Below are 25026 nucleotides of genomic sequence, written 5' to 3'. Positions count from 1 at the left end.
CCAACTAGGCCATCCTCTGCTACATATGAAACTACATATGCAAGCTCTGGGGGGGGGGTACTGTTGTTCCACCTATAGGGTTGCAGACCCCTTTAGCTCCTTGGGTATTTTCTCTAGCTCCTTCATTGGGGGCCCGTGTTCCATCCAATAGATGACTGTGAGCATCCACTTCTGTACTTTCCAGGCACCGGCATAGCCTCACAAGAGATAGCTATAGCAGGGTCCTGTCAGCAAAATCTTGCTAGTATATGCAATGGTGTCTGGGTTTGGTGGTTGTTTATGGGATGGATCCCCAGTTGGGGCAGTCCAGGATCGTCCTTCCTTTCTTCTCAGCTCCAAACTTTGTCTTTGTAACTCCTTCCATGGGTATTGTGTTCTCCATTCTAAGAAGGAACAAAGTATCCACACTTTGGTCTTCCTTCTTCTTGAATTTCATGTGTTTTGGAAATTATATATTGGGTATTCTTAGTTTCTGGGCTAATATCCACTTATTAGTGAGTGCATATCATGTGTGTTCTTTTGTGATTGGGTTACCTCATTTAGGATGATATCCTCCAGATCAATTCATTTGCCTAAGAATTTCATAAATGTATTGTTTTTAATAGCTGAGTAGTACTCCATTATGTAAATATACCACATTTTCTGTATCCATTCCTCTGCTGAAGTACACCTGGGTTCTTTCTAGTTTCTGGCTACTATAAATAAGGCTGCTATGAACATAATGGAGCATGTGTCCTTATTACAAGTTGGAACATCTTCTGAGTATATGCCCAGGAGAGGTATTGCTGGATATTCCAGTAGTACTATGTCCAATTTTCTGAGGAACCGCCAGACTGATTTCCAGAGTGGTTGTACCAGTTTGCAATCCCACCAGCAATGGAGGAGTGTTTCTCTTTCTCCACATCCTTGTCAGAATCTGTTGTTACCTGAGTTTTTGATCTTAGCCATTCTGACTTGTGTGAGATGGAATCTTAGGTTTGTTTTGATTTTAATTTCCCTGATGGTTAAAGATGTTGAAATTTTTTTTTCAGGGGCTTCTCATCCATTTGATATTCCTCAGTTGAGAATTTTTTTTTTGTTTAGCTCTGTACCCCATTTTTAATAGGGTTATTTGATTTTCTGATGTCCAGTTTCTTGAGTTCTTTGTATATATTGGATATTAGTCCCCTATCAAATTTAGGATTGGTAAAGATCCTTTCCCAATTGTTGGTGCCCTTTTTGTCTTATTGACAGTGTCTTTTGGCTTTCAGAAGCTTTACAATTTTATGAGGTCACATGTATAGATTCGCAATCTTACAGCATAAGCCATTGCTGTTCTGTTCTGTTCAGGAATTTTCTCCCTGTGCCCATATCTTCAAGGTATTTCCCTACTTTCTTTGCTATAAGTATCAGGGTCTCTGGTTGTATTTGGAGTTTCTTGAACCACTTAGATTTGAACTTAGTATAAGGAGATAGAAATGGATCAATTCACATTCTTCTACATGATAACCGCCAGTTGTGCCAGCACCATTTGTTGAAAATGATGTCTTTTTTCCACGGGATGGTTTTAGCTCCCTTGTCAAAGATCAAGTGACAATAGGTGTGTGTGTTCATCTCTGGGTCTTCAATTCTGTTCCATTGGTCTACTTGTCTGTCACTATACCAGTACCATGCAGTTTTTATCACAATTGCTCTGTAGTACGGCTTGAGGTCAGGCATGGGGATTCCACTAGAGGTTCTTTTATTGTTGAGGATAATTTTTGCTATCCTAGGGTTTTTGTTATTCCAGATGAATTTGCAAATTTTCCTTCCTAACTCTGTGAAGAATTGAGTTGGAATTTTGATGGGGATTGCATTGAATCTGTAGACTGCTTTCGGCAGGATAGCCATTTTGACTATATTAATACTGTTAATCCATGATCATGGGAAATCTTTCCATCTTCTGAGACCTTCTTTCATTTCTTTCTTCATAGACTTGAAGTTCTTATAATACAGACCTTTCACTTTCTTAGTTAGAGTCACACCAAGGTATTTTTATATTATTTGTGATTATTGTGAAGGGTGTTGTTTCCCTAATTTGTTTCTCAGCCTATTTATCCTTTGTGTAGATAAAGGCCACTGATTTGTTGGAGTTAATTTTATATCCAGCTACTGCACTGAAGCTGTTTATCAGGTTTAGGTGTTCTTTGGTGTAATTTTAATGGTAACTTTTATATACTACCACATCATCTGCAAATAGTGACATTTTGACTTCCTCCTTTCCAATTTGTATCCCCTTGATCTCCTTTTGTTGTCTAATTGCTCTGGCTAGAACTTCAAGTACTATATTGAATAGGTAGGGAGAGAGTGGGCAGCCTTGTCTGGTCCCTGATTTTAGTGGGATTGCTTCGAGTTTCTCTCCATTTAAATTAATGTTGGCTCCTGGTTTTCTGTATATTACATTTATTATGTTTAGTTATGGGCTTGAATTCCTGATCTTTCCAAGACTTTTATGATAAATGGGTGTTGGATATTTGTCAAAGGCTTTCTCAGCATTTAGAGATCATGTGGCTTTTGTCTTAGAATTTGTTTATATAATTGGTTACGTATATTAAACCATCCCTGCAACCATGGGATGAAGCCTACTTGAGCATGATGAATGATCGTTTTGATGTGTTCTTGGATTCGGTTTGCAAGAATTTTATTGAGTATTTTTGCATCGATATTCATAAGGGAAATTGGTCTGAAGTTCTCTTTGTGTCATCTTTATGTGGTTTAGGTGTCATAGTAATTGTGACTTCATAGAATGAATTGGGTAGAGTACCTTCTGTTTCTATTTGGTGAAATAGTTTGAGAAACATTGGAATTAAGTCTTCTTTGAAGGTCTGATAGAACTCTACACTAAACTCATCTGGTCCTGGGCGTTTTTTGGTTGGGAGACTATTAATGACTGCTTCTATTTCTTTAGGAGATATGAGACTATTTAGATCATTAATCTGTTCTTGATTTAACTTTGGAACCTGGTATCTGTCTAGAAACTTGTCCATTTCATCCAGGTTTCCAGTTTTCTTGAGTATAGCTTTTTGTAGAATGATCTGATGATTTTTTTGGATTTCCTCAGGATCTATTGTTATGTCTCCCTTTTCATTTCTGATTTTGTTAATTAGGATGCTATCCCTGTGCCCTCTAGTGAGTCTGGCTAAGGGTTTATCTATCTTGTTGATTTTTTTCAAAGAACCAGCTCTTGGTTTGATTGATTCTTTGAATAGTTCTTTTTGTTTCCACTTGGTTGATTTTAGCCCTGTGTTTGATTATTTCCTGCCATTTACTCCTCTTGGGTGAATTTGCTTCCTTTTGTTCTAGAGCTTTTATGTGTGCTGTCAAGCTGCTAGTGTATGCTCTGTGCAGTTTCTTTTTGGCAGCACTCAGAGCTATGAGTTTTCCTCTTAAGACTGTTTTCATTGTGTTCCATAAGTTTCGGTATGTTGTGGCTTCATTTTCATTAAACTCTAAAATGGCTTTAATTTCTTTCTTAATTTCTTTCTTGACCAAGTAATTACTGAGTAGAGTGTTGGTAAGCTTCCATGACAATGTTGGCTTTATATTATGCTGTTATTGAAGATCAACCTTAGTTTGTGGTGATCTGATAGTATGCATGGGATAATTTCAATATTTTTGTATCAGCCGAGGCCTGTTTTATGACCAACTATATGGTCAATTTTGGAGAAGGTACCATGTGGCACTGAGAAGAAGGTATATCTTTTTTGTTTTAAGATACAATGTTCTACAGATATCTGTTAAATCCATTTGTTTCTTAACTTCTGGTAGTTTCAATTTGTCTCTGTTTAGTTTCTGTTTCCAGGATCTGTCCATTGATGAGGGTAGGGTGTTGAAGTCTCCCACTATTATTGTGTGAGGTGCAATGTGTGCTTTGATATTCACTAAAGTTTCTTTAATGAATGTGGCTGCCCTTGCATTTGGAGCATAGATATTCAGAATTGAGAGTTTCTCTTGGAAGATTTTACCTTTGATGAGTATGAACTGACTCTGCTTTTCTCTTTTGATAACTTTGGGTTGGAAGTTGATTTTATCTATATTAGAATGGCTACTTCAGGTTGTTTTTTTAGACCATTTGTTTGGAAATTTTTTTTCCAGCCTTTTATTCTGAGATGGTGTCTGTGTTTGTCTCTGAGGTAGGTGTCCTGTATGCAGCAAAATGTTGGGTCCTATTTATGTATCATCTGTTAATCTATGTTTCTTTTTTAATTGGGGAATTGAGTCTGTAGATATTAAGAGATAATAAGGAAAAGTAATTGTTGTTTCCTGTCATTTTTGTTGTTAGAGTTGGAATTCTGTTCTTTCAGCTATCTTCTTTTAGGTTTGTTGAAAGATTTCTTTCTTGCTTTTTCTAGGGTGTAATTTCCCTCCTCATGTTGGAATTTTCCCTTTTATCCTTTGAAGGGCTGGATTTGTGGAAAGATAGTGTGTGAATTTGGTTTTGTTATTGAATACTTTGGTTTCTCCATCTATGGTAATTGAGAGTTTTGCTGGGTATATTAGCCTGGGCTGGCATTTGTGTTCTCTTAGGGTTTGTATAACATCTGTCCAAGATCTTCTTGCTTTCATAGTCTATCATGAGAAGTCTGTATAATTCTAATAGGCCTGCCTTTATATGTTACTTGAACTTTTTCCCTTACTGCTGTTAATATTTCTATCTTTATTTAGTGGATTTGTTGTTCTGATTATTATGTGTCGGGAGGAATTTCTTTTCTGGTCCAGTCTATTTGGAGTTCTGTAGACTTCCTGTATTTTCATGGGTATCTCTAGCTTTAGGTTAGGGAATTTTTCTTCTATAATTTTGTTGAAAATATTTACTGGCCCTTTAAGTTGAAAAATCTTCATTCTCATCTATACCTATTATCCTTAGGTTTGGTCTTCTCATTGTGTCCTGGATTTCCTGGATGTTTTGAGTTAGGATCTTTTTGCATTTTGCATTTTCTTTGATTGCTGTGTCCATATTCTCTATGGAATCATCTGCACCTGAGATTCTCTCTTCCACTTCTTGTATTCTGTTGCTGATCCTCGAATCTATGGTTTCTGATTTCTTTCCTAGGTTTTCTATCTCCAGAGTTCTCTCTCTCTCTCTCTCTCTCTCTCTCTCTCTCTCTCTCTCTCTCTCTCTTTCTCTCTCTTTTTTAATTGTTTCTACTTCCATTTTTATGTCTTGGATGGTTTTGTTCAATTCCATTACCTGTTTGGTTGTGTTTTTCTGTAATTCTTTAAGGGATTTTTTTTTGTGTTTTCTACTTAAGGACTTCTACCTATTTAGCAGTGTTTTCCTATAATTGTTTAAGGGATTTTTGTGCTTCCTCTTTAAGGACTTCTAACTCTTTATCAGTGTTCTCCTGTGTTTCTGCAAGTGAGTTATTAATGCCCTTCTTAAAAATCTTCTACCAGCATCATGAGATATGATTTTAAATCTGAATCTTGCTTTTCCAGTGTGTTGGGGTATCTAGGACTCACTGTGGTGGGAGTACTAGGTTCTGATGATGCTGAGTGTTCTTGGTTTCTGTTAGTAAGATTCTTACATTTGCCTTTTGCCATCTGGTAATCTCTGGTGTTAGATGTTCTAGCTGTCTATGGATGGAGCTTGTTCCTCCTGTGATTCTGTTAGCCTCTGTAACCACTCCTGGGAGTCCAACTCTCCCCTGAATCCCAGTGGTCAGAGCATTCTTTGCAGGCAATCTCTCCTCTTGCTGGGAAGGTACAGAGATTTCTGGAGCCCACCTCAGCCTCCTGGCTGAAGAAGAAGGACTGAAGGGACCTTGTACAAGAAGCTCTGTTGCTTCTGTGGCTTGTGTGCTCTCCTGTGTGGAGTGGTCTCTGAGAGACCCGGGATACAAGATGGTGTTCTCACCTTAATCCCAGGTTCAGAACCCTCCTTGGAAGCTGACTCTCTTCTCCACAATTATATTTTCAAGGTTTATTTTCTTTTCCTCATTAGTAAAACATATTCTTTAGTGTTTTACTAAATCTTTGGCATTAATAGTAATTATTTTTTAAAAAGATTTATTTATTTCATGTATATGAATACACTGTAGCTGTCTTCAGACAAACTAGAAGGCATCAGATCCCATTACAGATCGCTGTGAGCCACCATGTGGTTGCTGAGAATTGAACTCAGGACCTCTGGAAGAGCAGCTAGTGCTCTTAACTGATGAGCCATCTATCCAACCCCCAATAGTAATTACTTTTTAATTTAATGATTTAAATTTTCAATGTTTGCAAAAATATTGAAAACTTAAGATGTTAAGAGACTAGCAATTTAGGTTTTAAATTAATAGCCACCTACATTTTAGTTATGGCAGGAAACAGTTACTGTAAATGATTACTTTAAATAATTAAAAATATTTCATTTAGACTTAAATATAATATATGTATATATTTATTATATCTTATTTTCAAGTGATAAGTCAGGTCCAGAATGATTATGCTAGTCATTTTATATTTTTATGGCTTAATTTATGACTATTTTTCTCAAATGTTTCAGTGCTTTTTTTAAATGTCTTCCAAATTATTGTGTATTCAGTACTGAATCCCAAATCACTATAGTAACCCAGACAATTTATATTTATCACCGTCGCTTAATATACATTGACAGTTCTTGTAATTATAGAAAATCAGGTCTATTATAAATAAATGATTTATATCCTTTTTAAATTCCACCCATAAATTATTGTCAGAAATGAGTAGACCTTTACTATTTTATATTTTATTCACTTGTAAAGATATTTTTGGCATCTGTTCCTCTTTTTTTGTTTTTTTTACTTTTATTTTTTTATAGTCTAGCCATTATTCCCACTGCAGTCCCCCTTCCTACAGTTCCTCATCAGCTCTCATAAGGCTGACCTATTGGGTAGCTCATAGTGATTTGGAAATACTAAAAAAAGTATTAACTATGAAATACATTAAAAGACTGTCAATGATATTACAACAATGAATTGTTACAAATGTGCCTATCCATAAGTCAGACAGCTAATTTCACACACACACACACACACACACACACACACACACACACACACACAAACACATTTCCATCAGCATGTCATTCCTATTACACCCTAAAATTGATTTTCTGTTTTATTTAGTTGTTTCTGTTATTATTTTGTTGTTGTATTTTTGGTTTTTCAAGACAGGATTTCTCTGTGTATCCCAGGCTATCCTGGAACTTACTCTGTAGACCAAGCTTTCCTTAAACTCAGAGATCGACCTGGCTCTGCCTCCAAAGTGCTGGAATTCTAGGCATATGCACCCACCACCCAGCTGACATGCTGAGTTTTTAATTGAAATATTTTTTTGTTTATTTCATTTTGGATATGCTACAGATTTAAAATATTACCTTGCCTAGAACCTTACTCATTCTAGGCAAATGTTCTACCACAGAGCTATATACATAATCCTGTGTTTACTATATAAGTCTCCAAAATTAAAGCTTATCTTTTGATAATTTTGTAAATTACACTTTATGAACTTACATGTTCAATTAGCACTGATAAAATTCACCTCACATTAGTGACCACCTCTGTAATTGATCTTTTTGACTAAAAAGTGATATTCCATCACATGAATAGTCTATAACCATGTTAGATTTTTTTTATTCTCTTCCGGGTATTTGGGATAGCCTCAATTATGTCTTCTATAAAGTTTTCAAAGAAAATATTGATATGGCTTCATATTATTTTTTCTAGCAATAGAAGAACTATTTATCACATCATATTTTCAGGTTATGTACAATCTAATACATAAAGCAAAATACAAAAATATTATAACAGAATTTTCAGGCTCATTTTAGGCATGAGTATGAATGAAATCATTCTGAACAATACATTGACAAATTGAACCAATAATGCATATAAATTTGATTCATTGAAATTAGTGAATTTATCTCAAATTACATTATATAACATTACAAAATACATAGATATATCTCATTAGAGTAAGATGAAAAACATCTCAATGGATGTAAAAATTACTTATAATATGCAATAAAAATATTCAAGAATATATGCTTGCAATATAAACATTAAACTTATAAACATTTGTCAAGACAAAGATCAAATTATAGTAACTGAAAAGCAATAACAATGTTAATAACTTCTTGATAAACCTATATTAGAATAAATATTGCAGAAGGAAGGGCTGGTGAGATTGTTCAGTATAGAAAGACTCCTGCTGTATATCTAAGTTTAACTCACAGACTCTAGATGGTGGAAGGAGAGAACCACTCTAACATATTGTTACCTGACATACTTATATGCACTGTGGCAAACATCCTCTAACACATACACAAAATAAACTCATCAAATAACAATAATTTTTAAAAGAGTACAGTCAGAAAAAGTTACAAAATTTTCATATTATCAGAAAAAAAAATGAGAAAAACAAAATGTTAAATACCTAAGATTTCTAAAGTAAGATCCAAAAGATTAAGTATTTGTATAGATCATGGTTATTTATATGTAAATAAAATTTAGAGATAGCTTATATATGCTGGAGAGTCTTTCCCAGGCATCTCAAAGTTGCTGCTATTTACTCTCTGAATGTCATTCTTTTTTAGAGGACACATCCCAGGCAGGTTTGGGCATTAAGCACATCTCTAAGCTCTTACATTAGTTATCGATGACATCACTTTATCCTGATGTAAAAATATCCCTGCACTGTCTCAAATACCCATGGGAAGTAAATTCACCTTTAGTTTAGAACAATTCTTCATTTAGCACTCATACGTAAAGATGCCAGCTGAATTTCATATACTTTTAAGAAAGTCATAGGTAATGTTATTTAAGATACAATCACAGGGGTGAGAGATTTGAATGTTGATATAAATGCATATAAATTATTATATGCATGATATTATCTACAGAATTGGGAAATTATTGTGAAAAGACCAGGTTTAGATAGGTCTATAGATGTAGCTCCATGGTAGAGTGCATATTTATTTATTTATTTTTTTAGGTTTTTCGAGACAGGGTTTCTCTGTATAACTCTGGCTGTCCTGGAACTTACTCTGTAGACGAGGCTGACCTTGGACTCAGAAATCTACCTGCCTCTGCCTCCCAAGTGCTGGGATTAAAGGTGTGCGCCACCACTGCCTGGCAGTAGAGTGCATTATTAATATGTGTAAGGTCTTGCATTCAGTATTTAATATTTACCAAAAAAAAAAAAAACAGAAGAAAGAAAAGACTAGAGAAAAGAAAATACACATTGTAAAATGGTATCCAGAAAATGTTCCAACACATGCTCAACTATGTTCATAGCAGCCTTATTTGTAATAGCCAGAAGCTGGAAAAAACCCGGATGCCCCACAACAGAGGAATGGATACAGAAAATGTAGTACATCTACACAATGGAGTACTATTCAGCTATTAAAAAGAATGATTTTATGAAATTCCTAGCCAAATGGATGGACCTGGAGGGCATCATCCTGAGTGAGGTAACCCAATCATAAAAGAACTCACATGATATGTACTCACTGATAAGTGGATATTAGCCTAGAAACTTAGAATACCCAAGATACAAGATACAATTTGCAAAACACATGAAACTCAAGAAGAACAAAAACCAAAGTGTAGGCACTTTGCCCCTTCTTAGAATCAGGAACAAAACACCCATGGAAGGATTTACAGAGACAAAGTATGGAGCTGAGATGAAAGGATGGACCATCTAGAGACTGCCATACATGGGGATCCATCCCATAACCAGCCCCTAAATGCTGACACCATTGCATACACTAGCAAGATGTTGCTGAAAGGACCCTGATATAGCTGTCTCCTGTGAGGCTATGCTGGGGCCTAGCAAACATTGGATCGATCACAGGACCCCCAATGGAGGAGCTAGAGAAAGTACCCAAGGAGTTAAAGGGATCTGCAACCCTATAGGTGGAACAAGAATATGAACTAACCAGTACCCCCGGAGCTCGTGTCTCTAGCTGCATATGTATCAGAAGATGGCCTAGTCGGCCATCAGTGGAAAGAGAGGCCCATTCATTGGTCTTGCAAACTTTATATGCCTCAGTATAGGGGAACACCAGGGCCAAGAAGTGGGAGTTGGGGAGTAGGGGAGTTGGGGGGAGGGTACGAAGGACTTTTGGGGTAGCATTGGAAATGTAAATGAAGAAATACCTAATTAAAATAAAATAAAATAAAATAAAATAAATAAAAAAGAACTAAATACTAAAGGATCACCAGGAAACAGAAACTCGTAAGCAGGAAGACAGTATCAAAGTATAGTTTTCCCTAGATAATCTGTATGTATTATCATTTTTCAACCCTATGCCACTTAGATGGTTCTAATTTTACACAGAAGAGCATAAAGCAAAGGCAGACATTCTTAGGAATGAATAGGTGACTTGCTTTCTCAGTTTAAGTCTTTTTATAGATCTAAATAGTTGATGTCAAATAATATTGGATGAAAAAATAGACAAATGAGCCTGTGGAATAACAGAGGCAGACAAGCCAATTTCCTTCTACATCTCAGCTCCAAAAAAATTGTAGCTATCCAGTGAGGGAGAAAAAAGGAATTCGACAGAAACTTGAAAAATTGCTGTCCTTATATTAAAAATTGACATTCCATCTCCATCTAACTTTATGTGTCAATTACAGTTGGATGAAAATGCACATGAAAATTATGCATTTAAAAATCTTCAATAAAAATATGAGGTGATAACTTTTAGACTTTGTGATTTAAATGTTACATGGGAATTAAATAATTCACTGCAAAAATTGAAAAGTTCAGTTATAAAGCTATGGTGGTTTGAGTGAAAATGGCTCCCATAAGTCCATGTATTTGATTTTCTAATTTTTTGTGTATATTGGTATTTTGCATGTATGTATGTCTGTATGAAGATGTTGTATTCCCTGAGACAGGAGTTATAGAGAGTATGGCTTGTCATGTGGGTGCTGGGAATTAAACCCGAATCTTCTGGAATAGCAGCCAGTGCTCTTCTTATCTGAGCTATCTCTCCAGCACAAGTCCATGTTTTTGAATGCTGGGTCCCCAGTTAGTACAGGCATTTGGGAAGGATTGGGAAGATGGCCTTCTTGGAGCAGATGTATCAGAGGAGCCAAGCTTTGATGTTTCAAATACCGATGCTAGCCCCAATTTCTCTTTAATTGCCTGCTGCCTGCTATTCAGAATGTAAAGCTCTCAGCCACTACTCTAATGTCTGCTTACTTCCTTGATAATCTTATATAAACCCTCTGAAACTGTAAACAAGGTCCAAATTAAATGTTTTATTTTGTAAGAGCTGCTTTGGTCATGGTGACTCTTTACAGTAATAGACAGTAACTTAAAGAGAAGTACTTTATATACATGTGAAATTGTATCTCACACATCAACTACAATTGGATTTAAATGTGTTTGAAAATGATAAATTTACTGAAAGGACCCTGATATAGCTGTCTCTTGTGAGACTAGGCCAGGGCCTAGCAAACACAGAAGTGGATGCTCACAGTCAGCTATTGGATGGATCACAGGGCCCCCAATGGAGGAGCTAGAGAAAGTACCCAAGGAGCTAAAGGGAACTGCAACCGTATAGGTGGAACAACATTATGAACTAACCGGTACCCCAGAGCTTGTGTCTCTAGCTGCATATGTATCAAAAGATGGCCTAGTCGGCCATCATTGGGAAGAGATGCCCCTTGAATTAGCAAACTTTATATGCCCCAGTACAGGGGAACGCCAGGGCCAAAAAGTGGGAGTGAGTGGGTAGGAGAGTGGGGGGGGGGGCAGAGTATGGGGGACTTTTGGGATAGCATTGGAAATGTAAATAAGGAAAATACCTAATAAAAATATTAAAAAAGAGAAAATGATAAATTTAAAGGTCTCAATAAAATATGAACTAATACATTTTAGACTTTGGGTTTAAGATTATTTGTTTCGTGAAATTAAAATCATTCTCTGCACAAATCATTAAAATTAGTTATAAATTTAAGTAGCAAGATGCTCTCTTTTTATTGGATACTTTCTTTCTGATGCAAGAGATACACTGAACTATTTAATTAAAGTCATCTTCTAAGTGTATGTATTCTGTGTTTCTCTCTTTTTTCCTTTCTTATTTCTTCCTTGTTTTGCCTCATGTTGTTGTCAACATCAGTGTTGGAGGAAGAATTAACAGAAACAGTTATTACTTCAATGAATCTTTCTATACAAAATCCTAGATATTAGATATTCGTTACATCAAAATGTATCATAAGGAAGTTCAGTGGCACTGGACTCCGAGAAAATTTCTTATACAAAGTGAGAGAATGTATTGAGTTGGTGGAACAATAGGATACTTTTCTTTGTTCCCAAATTTCTCTTAAGATTTATGACTTAATCTTATTTAATTATAATGGTCTTTTTATCCCATTCATTTGCTTTAACCAAACATTTGATATTTTAATAGTCTCTTTGGTCACTTTTCTTACAAGAGATTTCATTTAAAATTCCTAATATATCTGCTTCCCTGAGATGTGTATCACAAAGTAATGTGTCTTTTCTTAATGTTAAAAGTTCAGTCAGCTTATTTGAGGACTGTAAATGCAATTATAGTTAGCATTTCTATTTCTCAAATGGGGCTATTCATTAACAATGATGACATTTTTGCAATCATAAAGCACCTTTAATCCAAGGATCATAAAGACATTTCTACAAGAGGGAAGTCTGCTCTAAGTTGAGTTTCTTAATGGGAAAATCAGGGAGGTTTGCTTGAGAGAATCAGAAACACCATTCAATTATATTCCTTGTCCTATCTTATTTTTCATTCAGCAGAATAGAAAAATGGTCAGTTTTGACTAAAACTGAGACTTTTAAGACATTATTATTTAGCTTTTATTGGAATATTCAAATATGTGAGAATCTTTGTACTCGTTTAGAAAAAAATAATATTAATCCATTTAATGGAATTTTAGAGTATTATTTTACATTATGTAACATGTATTATTTTGTATAATATATAGTCACATCATGTACTTTATATATCTACATATTGCAGTAATTGACACTAAAACTTAGAACTGAGAAACCAGTTATCAATTTATTCCCATGTCTTTGAGTCTCAATTTTATAATTCTAAAGTGTTGTTGATGAACAATGTAGCACCAAGTGAAGCATTCATTTCTACTGATAATCTGATTAAATTTGTTGATTTTTAATTATTGTGAACTCATCATATTAGGCAGTCAGTTATGGTTGTCTCCTGGAAGCAGTAGACTCAAATCTACAGTGACTAAAATGCAATAGATTGTTTCATACCCATGTAAAGACTGAATAAATGACAACAGTAGCATAGACCTCACTCTGCAGTTTCAGCTCCTGAAACTCTGCCATCTTAGAGTCTCTCTGTTTACCTACAATCGCATTTCTACTTGGCAGTCTAGAATAAGAATGAATGCAGATGTCCACTTCGGATGATTATGATGAATTTTCAAATACCCTAAAGATCCCCTCACATATGATTGTCTACAACTAATCATTTGACCACAACTGAGTAGAATTATTGCAGGTGTAACCTTGCCACGTACTAAGGGAACAGTGAATATGGACTCTTAACAATTAACCAATTGTCTGGTGCTACTTACATGATAATAAACATTCTGGGAAATTTTTCCTTAATGCTGGGCATATAATCCACCATTGTATATGAAGTCATTTAAAAGCCTAGTGTATTTTATATACATACAAATGTCATGAAGGAAATAAACACTGTACATTATAGTGAGTTGCAGGGATAGGATAGCGACAATATTAGATGCCAATTTGCTCTACTATTTTAAATAGAATATGAATAATAAAGAGGCCTTTCTAAAGATCTGAGGGATGAATACAAGGAAAAAGAAGAGATTATAGAATTTCTGAGATAGAGCAAGCTTCATGATCTTTGGAAGAGAAATAAGAGCAGGATGTGGAAATATAGAACATGAACTAGACAAGAGAAATGAGGGACTTTGAACACCATCATAAGGCTTTTACATTTTAATATAAGTTACATAGGAAGTCACTGAATGATGTTTAAAGAGAGAAGCCATGGAGTTTGACTTGTCTCTTATAGTATACTTTGGCTGAGGGTCAAGAATGTACAAGAATGTTCAGTATGAATACTACATACTGTCTCAGTGTTCACAGAGATATCCTAGTGGTCTGAAGCAACTTAGTGGAAAGGAGAAAAGAGTCTGCAAATTAGTAGTAGTTTGGGTAAAGGGTCTATTAATGGAGGAATGTGAGTAATGGTTTGCTTATATTTTTCCCTACTGGAACAATGTGGCTTTTATTTTAGGATCTTATTCCTAGATCTGGCATCCATTGGTCCCTCAGTCAGACTTGGGTATCTGTATATACTGCCAAAGGAGAAACAAATGAAAGGTAGTCCGCCAAGTTTACTAGAGTCCAGGGGAGTGGCTTTGGCTGTGATCAGTAATTGAGAAGAAGGAACAACAGCTACTCCAGTGAGGAGGGTTTTCTGACTGTGCTCTTTTAAAGTAGTTACCGCCAACTACAGCTGGTGAACTACGAAGTATAATCACTATACAGCATAATTTTCAGATGGAGATGCTTATAGCAGATGATGATATGCAAGAAAATTACAAGCAAAGTGAAAATTGGGAATGAATTGAGCTAATCCAGAAGCCAATAGGTAAAGGTAAAACCATGAGATATTACAACAAAAGTATAGCTAGAGATGGATATGCTAAATTCAGTGCAAAAGTCTTCCAAGGAACAAAACACCCATGGAAGGAGTTACAAAGACAAAGTTTGGAGCTGAGATGAAAGGATGGACCATGTAGAGACTGCCATATCCAGGGATCCACCCCGTAATCAGCATCCAAACACTGACTCCATTGCATATACTAGCAAGATTTTATCGAAAGGACCCAGATGTAGCTATCTCTTGTGAGACTATGCCGGGGCCTAGCAAACACAGAAGTGGATGCTCACAGTCAGCTAATGGATGGATCACAGGGCTCCCAATGGAGGAGCTAGAGAAAGTACCCAAGGAGCTAAAGGGATCTGCAACCCTATAGGTGGAACAACATTATGAACTAACCAGTACCCCGGAGCTCTTGACTCTAGCTGCATATGTATCAAAAGATGTCCTAGTCGGCCATCACTGCAAAGAGAGGCCCATTGGACACGCAAACTTTATATGCCCCAGTACAGGGGAACGCCAGGGCCAAAAAGGGGGAGTGGGTGGGTAGGGGAGTGGGGGTGGGTGGGTATGGGGGACTTTTGGTATAGCATTGGAAATGTAAATGAGCTAAATACCTAATAAAAAATGGAAAAAAAAAGTCTTCCAAGGTAGAAACTAAACAAGGTCTGCAGAGAGTTTTCAGATTCCCAAGAACTTATTTTGTGGTGTAATTCAATTTGAATATTGGATTGTATTTATTGGTTGTAGTGCATACTCATAAATTGGACTAAGGGAAGGAAAACATAAATAACCATAACTTTGTTGAGTATTATTGTTTTATATTGGATTTGTGTCAGTTATTTAAATAATCTTTAATGGTATCAAAACTAATAAGTTAACTGATTTCATTCTTAGTTTCTTCTACTTGGATAATGAGATTACTAACAAGTAACATTTGCCACTAAATGCAAAAGAAAAAAAAAAAGCAAAGATTACAAAAAAGACAAGCTTGAGTAACCTCAAAGCTAGATTCATCTTTCTTACATTTAAAAGTAAACAAATTATTCCCACATTCATTCTTTTTTTTTTCCAAAATGAGGAAACAATATAGCATGAAGCAACTCAACAGAAGTCTAGGCAAACAATGAACTCAACTGAGGACAGTTTTCTTTCACACTATTCTGTTGTTTGTCTGTTACATATTAAATGCTTTTCATACATGTCATGTCATATATCCCTTGGGTAGTTTGGAGGAGCTGATATTATTATGATAATCTTTGAGGTGAGGAAAGAGTTACATGTGAATTGGGTCACTTGCTCAGATGCACATAGCTAATTTGAAGATGTAGAAATCAAACTTGAATCTCCAAATCCCCAGACAAACCATCTTTCCTCACACACCACTCAATGGAACCAACATTTTGCTATAAAAATTTCCCCTCAGAACCATATTAGAAGTTCATGATATGCTGAGTAATAAAAATATAATTTTTCTACACATTTCCTATTGAACAGTCAAGGAGACGTGGAGACCCTGAGGGCAGTTCCTGACTAGTAAAAATGTCACCTCACAAATCTATGTGTTTGTCCTCCTTTTTTCATAGGTCCAAATGGTTGGAAAACATTTTATAAAATGTAATGTAGTACAAAATGTATGAAATACCTAGAGTGCCAGGTAAAATGAAATAAAACGAGAAAATTGGATGCAGTAAAATTTATATTATATAAATAAATATCTAAATAGTCTCAACTCAAGTATACTTGCTATATTTTCTTTATCATTGCTATTATTAAAACATAATAAATTGATAAATATTTGAGTTTTTTTCTGGGCAACATACAACTTAGTTTTGTTTTTTTCATGGTGGCCAGTTTCACCAGGCTTTAAACCGATGGCAAACCTCTAAAAAAGAATGATCTACTTATGAGTCCTTCCTGGATATTCAAGGATGATCTTTCTTTCATAGTCTAGAGAACTAGGGAACTTGTTTGGACTGAGTCAACATTCAATGGTGGTAGTTCTTTATGTGAGAAGTAATTCAAATGCTGAAGTAATTCAAATACATACCTAGCCATGACCAGAAGTGAGATTAAGAACTCGGGCACAAACGTTGTGCTGGGTTAATGGCTAGTACTGTATTGACTGTGGAATACGTTTGTGAAGAGTATATAGTGGCTTCTTCCAACCCATTAGATGCTGAATATCTGTTCACTTTGCGATCCCAATTCTGTCCCAATCTCACCAGATGTTACTGTACTTGAATGGTTAATAAACTGCACAGTGCTGTTGGTAGCAGTGAAAAAAAAATAAAGAAAAGAGAAAACAAGACTCAGTGTTACCGTGGATTTTTCCATTAGCATCCAAGTTGCCCCAAATAATTACTGTGATACAGAATTGTCTGTGAATAAATGCATAGACCAATAGCTTTGAATCATTTCGTCCATCTCATAACTCAATTATTACATGTAAATTAGTCTAGAGCAATAGTTTTGACTCATTTCTGTTATCTCATAACTCAATTACTCCATGTAAAGTAGTCTAAGTCATGCCACATGGCTAATTACGTGTACTCAGTTTCATATGACCATTTCCTCAGAGTTTAGGGCAAATCTTTCCATGCCTGACTCTATCCCAGAATTCTGCTCTCTCTATTGGACCTTGCACTTCCCTTTTATATAGTGCTTACAAAGATAATAGATATATTCCTTTTACATCAAGGAGACTGTTGGGAGAAAAATAGAATGTGCTATGTTGAGTACTTAGTGGGCTCTCAATAAATATCTCTCACACTAATTTAAGGTCATAAGTAGGATGAGTAGAGTAGCAAATTATGCAGAGGAAAGTGAAGAATTTTGTTGATCCAGGTTGGAGAGGAAGAGCTAGTTGGATGTCTAGCCAGTTTTGTGTGATGAAGTTTCTACAAGTGCATGCATGACTTGTGCCACAAACTATCAAAAGGAGTTGGGAGAAGGTAGACTGACTTGTGTGTGAAACAGAAAATGGTGAATCAAAATGTGGGGCATTGAGGGAACTGGAGTCTCATTTTATTTGCCATTTTCTTGAAAGTCATTGGGATTAGTAAGATAAATATCATGAAAATCATTTTTCTCACAGACTGCCATAAAAAAAGAGTGAGAGTAATTCATACTTACATTATATGTACTGTGTATTTACACAGATTGGTCCATTTAGTCATATAAATTTTTGTGTAGGATTACTATCAGCTTAGGCTATGGATAAGAAAGTGAGATACAGTGAAATTGAGAATGTACTGCAAACAGTAACATCAATCAACTGACAGAACTGGGAATTTGAACTCGAGCTGATTTCAGAATTGATTTTCTTGACCACATTCAAATATTCCACTTTAATCCATTGTCAAATCTGGTGTAAGTCTCTATCAAAATAATATTGAAGTCTCTAAATTAGGAGTTATTATGTTTGGGACAGTGACTCTATCATTCAGTTGACTACCAACAGATTTTCTTTTATCTGGAGAAATAATATGCAGAAGCAGCAGGCCATAGATTCATACAGAAGTCACTGTGCTGTCATTTCCTCCATATTGCAGAAGTGACTGGTTCCATCTTGATAACAATTGTGGTTTGTAAGATTCAAAAGCACTCATTTGGTCAACAGGATGACAATGATAGTAATGTTAGATTGTAAAATTTAAATATAGTCTAACTTTTTAAAAATGATGTATATAAATATCAGAAAATGATGTTATTATGATGTTCATAACATATGCCTTTTCAAGCAGAAACCTGTTACTTGAATCCTAGTAAATGTTTAGGAATCACTTTAAGGATTTTACACATTCTTTCTGCCAGCATACATTGATATTTACTAAAAATCATTATAGTGTGAATCATAATATTTAATTATCCCATGAATTGGTCTAAGCACTTCACAAGAACTGACTAATTTAAGTTTCATAGAATCTCTATGAGAAAAAAGATACCATTACTCTTACTTCACAGAAATTCATAGGAAATACTAAAGAGGTGTACCAGTCTGACAGCACTAGAGGTGGAAATGTTAGAGTTGAGAAAGATTTCTTCTTGAGCATCTAATACTCGTAGCCAACCATTGGACTGAGCCCTGGGACCCCAGTGGAAGAGGCAGGGGAAGGACTGAATGAACTAAAGGGGATTGCAACCCCATAGGAAGAACAATATCAACTAACTGGACCACCCAGAGCTCCCAGGGACTAGACTGTCAACCAAAGAGTATACATGGAGGGACCCATTACTCCATATACATTTGTGGCAGAAGATGGCCTTATCTGACAGCTGTGGGAAGGGAGGCCCTTGGTCGTGTGAAGGCTTGATGCCTCAGCCTAGGGGATGGTAGAGCGGTGAGGCAGGAGTGGGTGAGTGGGTGGAGAAGCACCCTCATAGAGGTAAAGAGGAGGGGGAAGAGGAGGGAAGGGATGGGGAGATCTGTGGAGGGGTTACCAGGAGGGGGATATCATTGAAATGTAATTGGATAAAATAATTTTAAAAGAATAAAAATAATAGTATGACAACTCTGGCTGATTAGATAAAATGATTTTCTTCCTCAGCTTCTGCCATTATTTACTTTAAAATCATTTCCTATATAAATTCCTGAAAATAATAATAATAATAATAATAATAGTAATAAAGCAATGTACTATTTATTAATGTTCGTTGGCCATTCTTCACTGTGCATGAAGAAAGTTATACAAATGGATGGGGAGATTAGCATGAGCATGTAGCTTTCTATTTCTTATGCCAGAAGCCCTTTTTTCATGGCTGTGTCATCTCCTGTAGGGATATGATTTCTTCATAGTATTAGGTCTTCTTGGAGACATCATATCATGTTCAGACTTTTCGAATAAAGTCAATTATAATAAACATATATCCATTAAATCCTAAGAACACACTCCAGTTGTATTGTAACTCTACAACTCTCATTCTATTTATAGACAAGTTATTATGTTTCTATAATCATTTCATTTGATAATTTACATTTTAATTTTTATAAATAGTAAAGTAAACTTTGCAAATAAGCAAAGAAAAGCATTGTAAGATGAAAATACCTAACATTTATCTATTTAAATGTTAAGTGTATATAATTTGGAGACTATAATATCGAAAGAGCCAGGAAGAAGAGGAGACTGCATTGCAGAAGAGAAATTAAATCCAATATCCTTTGAAGAAAAGGGACCTGAAGAGAGAAGACAGGCACCACATAAAGGGATTTCTGTCAACTGAATGCTTCAAGTTGAGAAATAATAATCCATGAAGGTGGTGGGAGGTCTAAGGGCTGTTAGAAAAAAAAAGAAAAGAAAGTCTGTGTCGATAGCTCAGTGAGATGGAATGGGAAAACATTGGCATTCTCATTGCATTTGACTCCCACACCTGTGATTATAGAAAAGTTAATAAGAGGAAAAATTAAAGTGAGCAGAAGGTATCAGGAGAAAAGATAAAAGCTTCCAAGAGAAATGGAGCTTAGAAGAGACAAGGTTTCTTACATCCTGCTGTTCTGCCACCATTACACTCGTCACAGTGAATTATGGGACTTTGATGGTCTGAGCAGAGCTGGGCTTCTCCATTGCTCATTCTGCCTTGCCCAGCAAAGGTTTCCAAGAGCAGACTACTGTGATCTACTCAAAAGCAGTGGTGGTGAACGGTGTACCTGCTTCATATTGGAGCTGAATTTGCCATGAAGTCAATCATTTAGGCTTCTCAGTAGGATGTTCTGTCGATTTTTGTGTTGATGTTTGTGGTTCCTATTACACAATAGATGCCATATTTTGATGCGTGTACGTTTTCCTCATTAAGTGACATTCTATGCAGCTATAATTGAATATTCTGATTGTTAATTTTTATTCATTTAGCTGGTATGTATATTATTTAACTTGGGTAGTCATCATTTACTTTATAATTAAAGTCCTTATTTCTACATGTGTATATAGGTTGATTTTCTATTATACTATTAAGAATGACATTACATGGGTTAAACTCTCCATATCACTTACTACACACACTCTATATATTTCTATCTACCCCTTCTTCCTTAGAGGAAAATAAGCCCAATGGGCTATGGTACTATAGTTTATTAACACTGATTTCCTAATCTTTATAGGCAGCGCTGGTACACCTGTCACTTTTAATGAGAATGGAGATGCTCCGGGACGCTACGATATCTTCCAATATCAGATAAACAACAAAAGTACAGAATACAAAATCATCGGCCACTGGACCAATCAACTTCACCTAAAAGCAAGTATCACTGTTAACATGGATATTGTATCTAGTTCTATAAGGGGAATATCTCCTTTTAAAGCACTAAACTTGAACATTTTCAGAAGACTTTCACAATATCTGTAAGAACAAGGGAGGTCAAATTTTCTTTGGATTATACACTTAGAGACCAGGCTGAAGTGGGTTCCCAGTGGCTATGGCAGCTGGCATGTATTTGTCTGGGTTTTGGGACTCTGACAGACCAAACAAGCTTTCACCAATGTGAGTCCAGAAAATCTACCTATTAAGCAAAGGATGCCCTGAGACTTTGAAGCAAGATATATCCTGATGTCACTGACAAAAACATAAGGGGCTGTGGCCTATGATGCTATCCTGATCTTGAAGGTGAAGAGAAGTCTAGGAAAACCCATTGTGTAGGGGGCAGGGTTAGAGGTGAGTGGGCTTGAAGCATCCTTCATCCTACCTAAAAAGACTTACTTCACATTTTAACAGTTCCAACTCTATTAACACAAACTGACTTAGGTATAGCATAGGATGTCCTGTTGGATGAATGGGGAAATGGAACTTTCTTATACTGTACCATTCATTCTACAAAGACTTAAGAATGTTTAGTCCCAAGACGGAGCCTAAGGAATCACTAAAATAAGCAGTGCTTTCTCTGTGGGTCATAAAATGCCTGTAAAAAATATTTTCCCTGACCTAGAAACTGATTCTGCACTGTTGCATGTTTACCATGTGCAATTAATTTACTCTTGAATGTTGTCTTCTCAAAGCCATATAATCAAGAGCATTTGACACCTTTCAAACGCGTCAGATGATATTCTAATACATTTTTTCTCCTCCTGTATCTTCAAATATGTCTCTTGAAGTGACATAGTTTTGTGGTATCTGCCACCCACATTCACAGCCAAGAAGTGATGATAATAAATTACAGAACCATGGTTTGTTTCTTGGAAGTGGATTTCTGATGTCTGTGACAGCAGCTCTCATTCAGCCGTGCAGAAGTAGCTATGCGTCTAGCTACTGCAAAAGGCGAGCCTGAATCTCTAGCTAGGACATTAGGTTGTTTGTGAACCTTTTCTATTGTTCTGAAACCCAAATTGATTTAATGAAACTAAACTTTGAAAAACGCCACAGATTATTTATGATCTGAACATCAATATCTTTTTGACAAGCATCTTATGGAAGTATATTCCTGTGGAGTAAATTTAATATGACCAAGAAAAAGTTGGAAATTACTTATGTAGGAAACCTACTTGTCTCTGACTTTTTTGAACATCAAAATGTTTATCTGTTGTTTTCGTTAAGAATTTTTCATATTAAACCGAATTGCTTGAAGTTGGCATGTACTATGAATAGTCGCAAGGTCCCTATAATGTACTAAGAGTCCTCAGCAATAATCACACAAATGAGCTCACATATCTCTTCTTTGTATGCATAATCTGTGTATTCTAAAACTCGGTGTTGAAACTTAAGCTGTTCTTTTATGTACATTTAACGATGCATAAATGTTTTATGTTCAGCCTTGTTATTTCTCATAAATATATCACAGCAGTTTGTACAGCACTTCATGCAGGCTGCTGATTGTTTATACTATATAATAATGGTAGTCTTATTGAAAAAAAAATGGCACTGCCACTCTCAGGAAAGGCTGTAGAGGACATATACACAGCAAGGATTGGATTTTCCAGACCATCACTAACAATCACATAACTCTTTTGGGAAATTGGAGCAGAGCCTTGTTTGAAGGAGGAGTAGAGTACTTTGGAAGCTACTGATTTATAGGCATTTCTGCTTTAGATATTTGCATAATGTATACCTTTATTTTACCCTAGATTCATAAACTCCAAGGTGAAAGTAGTAGTAGCAACAACCTTACATGGTTGTAATAAAAATTAACTGGAATACAGTAAGAAATCATTTAGTTTATTTCATGTACGTACGGCCCACAAGCACTGCCTCATATTACAAGCTGTCTCAGAATCCAGTCTAACCTTGGGGTTCTTAGGACTTTTTAAGTAGAGAACTGAAGTCCTTTTAGAAGAGACACTTGAGTCTTCTTTAGAATGTTCACAACAGGAGGACAGGGAAGCAAGGACAATGTGTAGAAATCTTACAGAGAATCCTAAATTGAAAATGTTGACATAATTGGTTCCTACTCTCTTCCAGTTGGAAAAATTTTCTCTGTACTTACAATGTACCCATCACATAAGATAAATGCATAGTTTTTTGTTTTGTTTTATTTTGTTTTACTGTAATACTATTTTGATAGATATTGTCACCTGGGCAATTATGTGGCTGAGTGGTTTTCAAGATCTTATTTTAAAAGTATAAAATGTTTTCTTCCCAAAACAGAATTTAAAATTTTATTTTCAGTAGCACTATACGTGCATATATACATACAGAGATGTAAATTGGACACAATGCAACGTTTTGACGCAGGCTTAGAATACGGAGTGATTATGATAGGCTAATGAACAAAGATATCAACTTTCTGGTATACTAATTTTTTTGTGATAGAAACATTTCAATTAATACTTTTAGAAAATTTGGAATTTGAGGAGCATGATTATTGTTTTGTTATTTTGTTTTTTTTTCTTTTTATGGTTGCTATTATGTGATCACAGGGTACAAAGTTTCAGATTAGTGGCAGGAATAAACACTGCTATTGAATGGTCTTGGTAAGCTTATTGCGCTGCAGGGAGGTTGTACCGGTTGGTTTTAGAAGTGGCTAGGGGGATCTATGCCTTTAAGGCGCTCACATCTTAGGAGGGAGAAATAGACTCAGACCAGAAAAGCTAGTGAAAGACACAGGTGTCCTGATGAAGGCATCCACGTATTGTTTGGAATGGCAGTCTCGTAAGAGGGGCGTACCTGTACTGACCTCTGTGGGATTACTGTTAGAGAGCACTGTGTGTATGTGTTATTTTCCACTTCTGCCATTTCTTATTCTATTAACCTGATTCACAACTTCTTTCACACTCTCAATGTCAAGCATTTATCAGTGATGTATTGGACTGTATTTACTTGTTTTCCAAGAACCAGTTTTGCTTTGTATTTCTCTGGCTGAACTCAACTGCAGGGAGATTTTCTGCACACACAGTACATGGCTAGGCATTTTCAAGTGCATCAAACCTTTCCTAAATACATGTAGTGAAGTGAATGGATTTTTGAAGTGAGTGAAGCATTCTTCTTTACATTGGAGAATGTGTGGCATATACTGGATCCTCAAAAGCATCATTCTTATTGTTGGGGGGGGGGGGGAAATCACTGTTTCTTTCTCCTTTGAATGGAATAAATCTGTGTTTTTCATGAAACTGTCAGAGTAATTTGCATATTTGGATGTAGGCTTTCTACTCCGTAATCTTGGTCTGCACGTGCAATGTGTATTTGTCTATGGGGAGAGAAGATGCACAATTAGGTCTCTATTTTGATAAGAATGTGTGTCTCAAGAGATGAGTGATCCTTATAGAGATTACAAAACAGATTGTAACCTAGAGGTTTGGGCTAAACAGGGGAGTCTGAGCTGCAGGAGAAACAGCCATATGCTGCTTTAAGTCCACAGGGAGAAACAGCAGTGAGGTTACTGGAAGGGCTGAGAATAACCCAGGGCTCACTAGTTTATGCTTTCAACCAGAGCCAGTCCTTTTAAAACAAAATATTTTAAGTATGACACATGCTTTTACCTACTTTGTTCTTCTTGTCATTTTATTCAACTAAGTGAAAATAAATATAAAATATATGCATAGGATATGAAATGCCAAAAACTAGCAGCAGATGGCTATATCTCAATAATGACTCAATCAGGATTATTCATAACACAGGATCCATTGGGAGAAACTGCAGAGAAAATGGTGTCTCTGAGCCTGACTTAATTGTTTAGTGGAACCTTCTCAGGAGAAGTAATGTCTGACGAAGTTCTGAATGCTGAGCCTGTTGTTAGTTGGAATAAAAGCATCCATGTCATTAGATACATTGCCATACCACTGCACAAAATAGGTATTTGGAGAATCAAAGATGCTTGAATTCCCACCTAAAGGATATCATTTTTACCTCTTGTATGTCATTTATACTCTGTAAACTATCATATCTAGTTCATGGAGTTATTGAGATAAATTTGTGCATACATAGTGAGATCTAAGTATACAGGATGATACTGTTTTGTC

General features: G+C 35.9%; 1 protein-coding gene across 7 annotated transcripts in view; it reads left to right on the top strand.

The window, feature by feature from the left end:
* Nucleotides 1-25026, top strand: part of Grm8 (glutamate receptor, metabotropic 8) — an 860026-nt gene that overhangs the window by 684869 nt on the left and 150131 nt on the right. For all 7 annotated transcript variants that reach the window (NM_001361125.1, XM_030255174.1, NM_008174.3 and 4 more), the window contains one exon: nucleotides 20742-20878. In NM_001361125.1, the coding sequence (NP_001348054.1) occupies nucleotides 20742-20878 (137 nt within the window). The remainder of the gene's footprint in view (nucleotides 1-20741; nucleotides 20879-25026) is intronic.

The sequence above is a fragment of the Mus musculus genome, chromosome 6 (assembly GCF_000001635.26).
Source record: "Mus musculus strain C57BL/6J chromosome 6, GRCm38.p6 C57BL/6J".
Taxonomy (NCBI): Eukaryota; Metazoa; Chordata; class Mammalia; order Rodentia; family Muridae; genus Mus; species Mus musculus.
The sequence above is the reverse complement of the archived record's forward strand: the minus strand, read 5'-3'. Positions and strand labels throughout refer to the sequence as shown.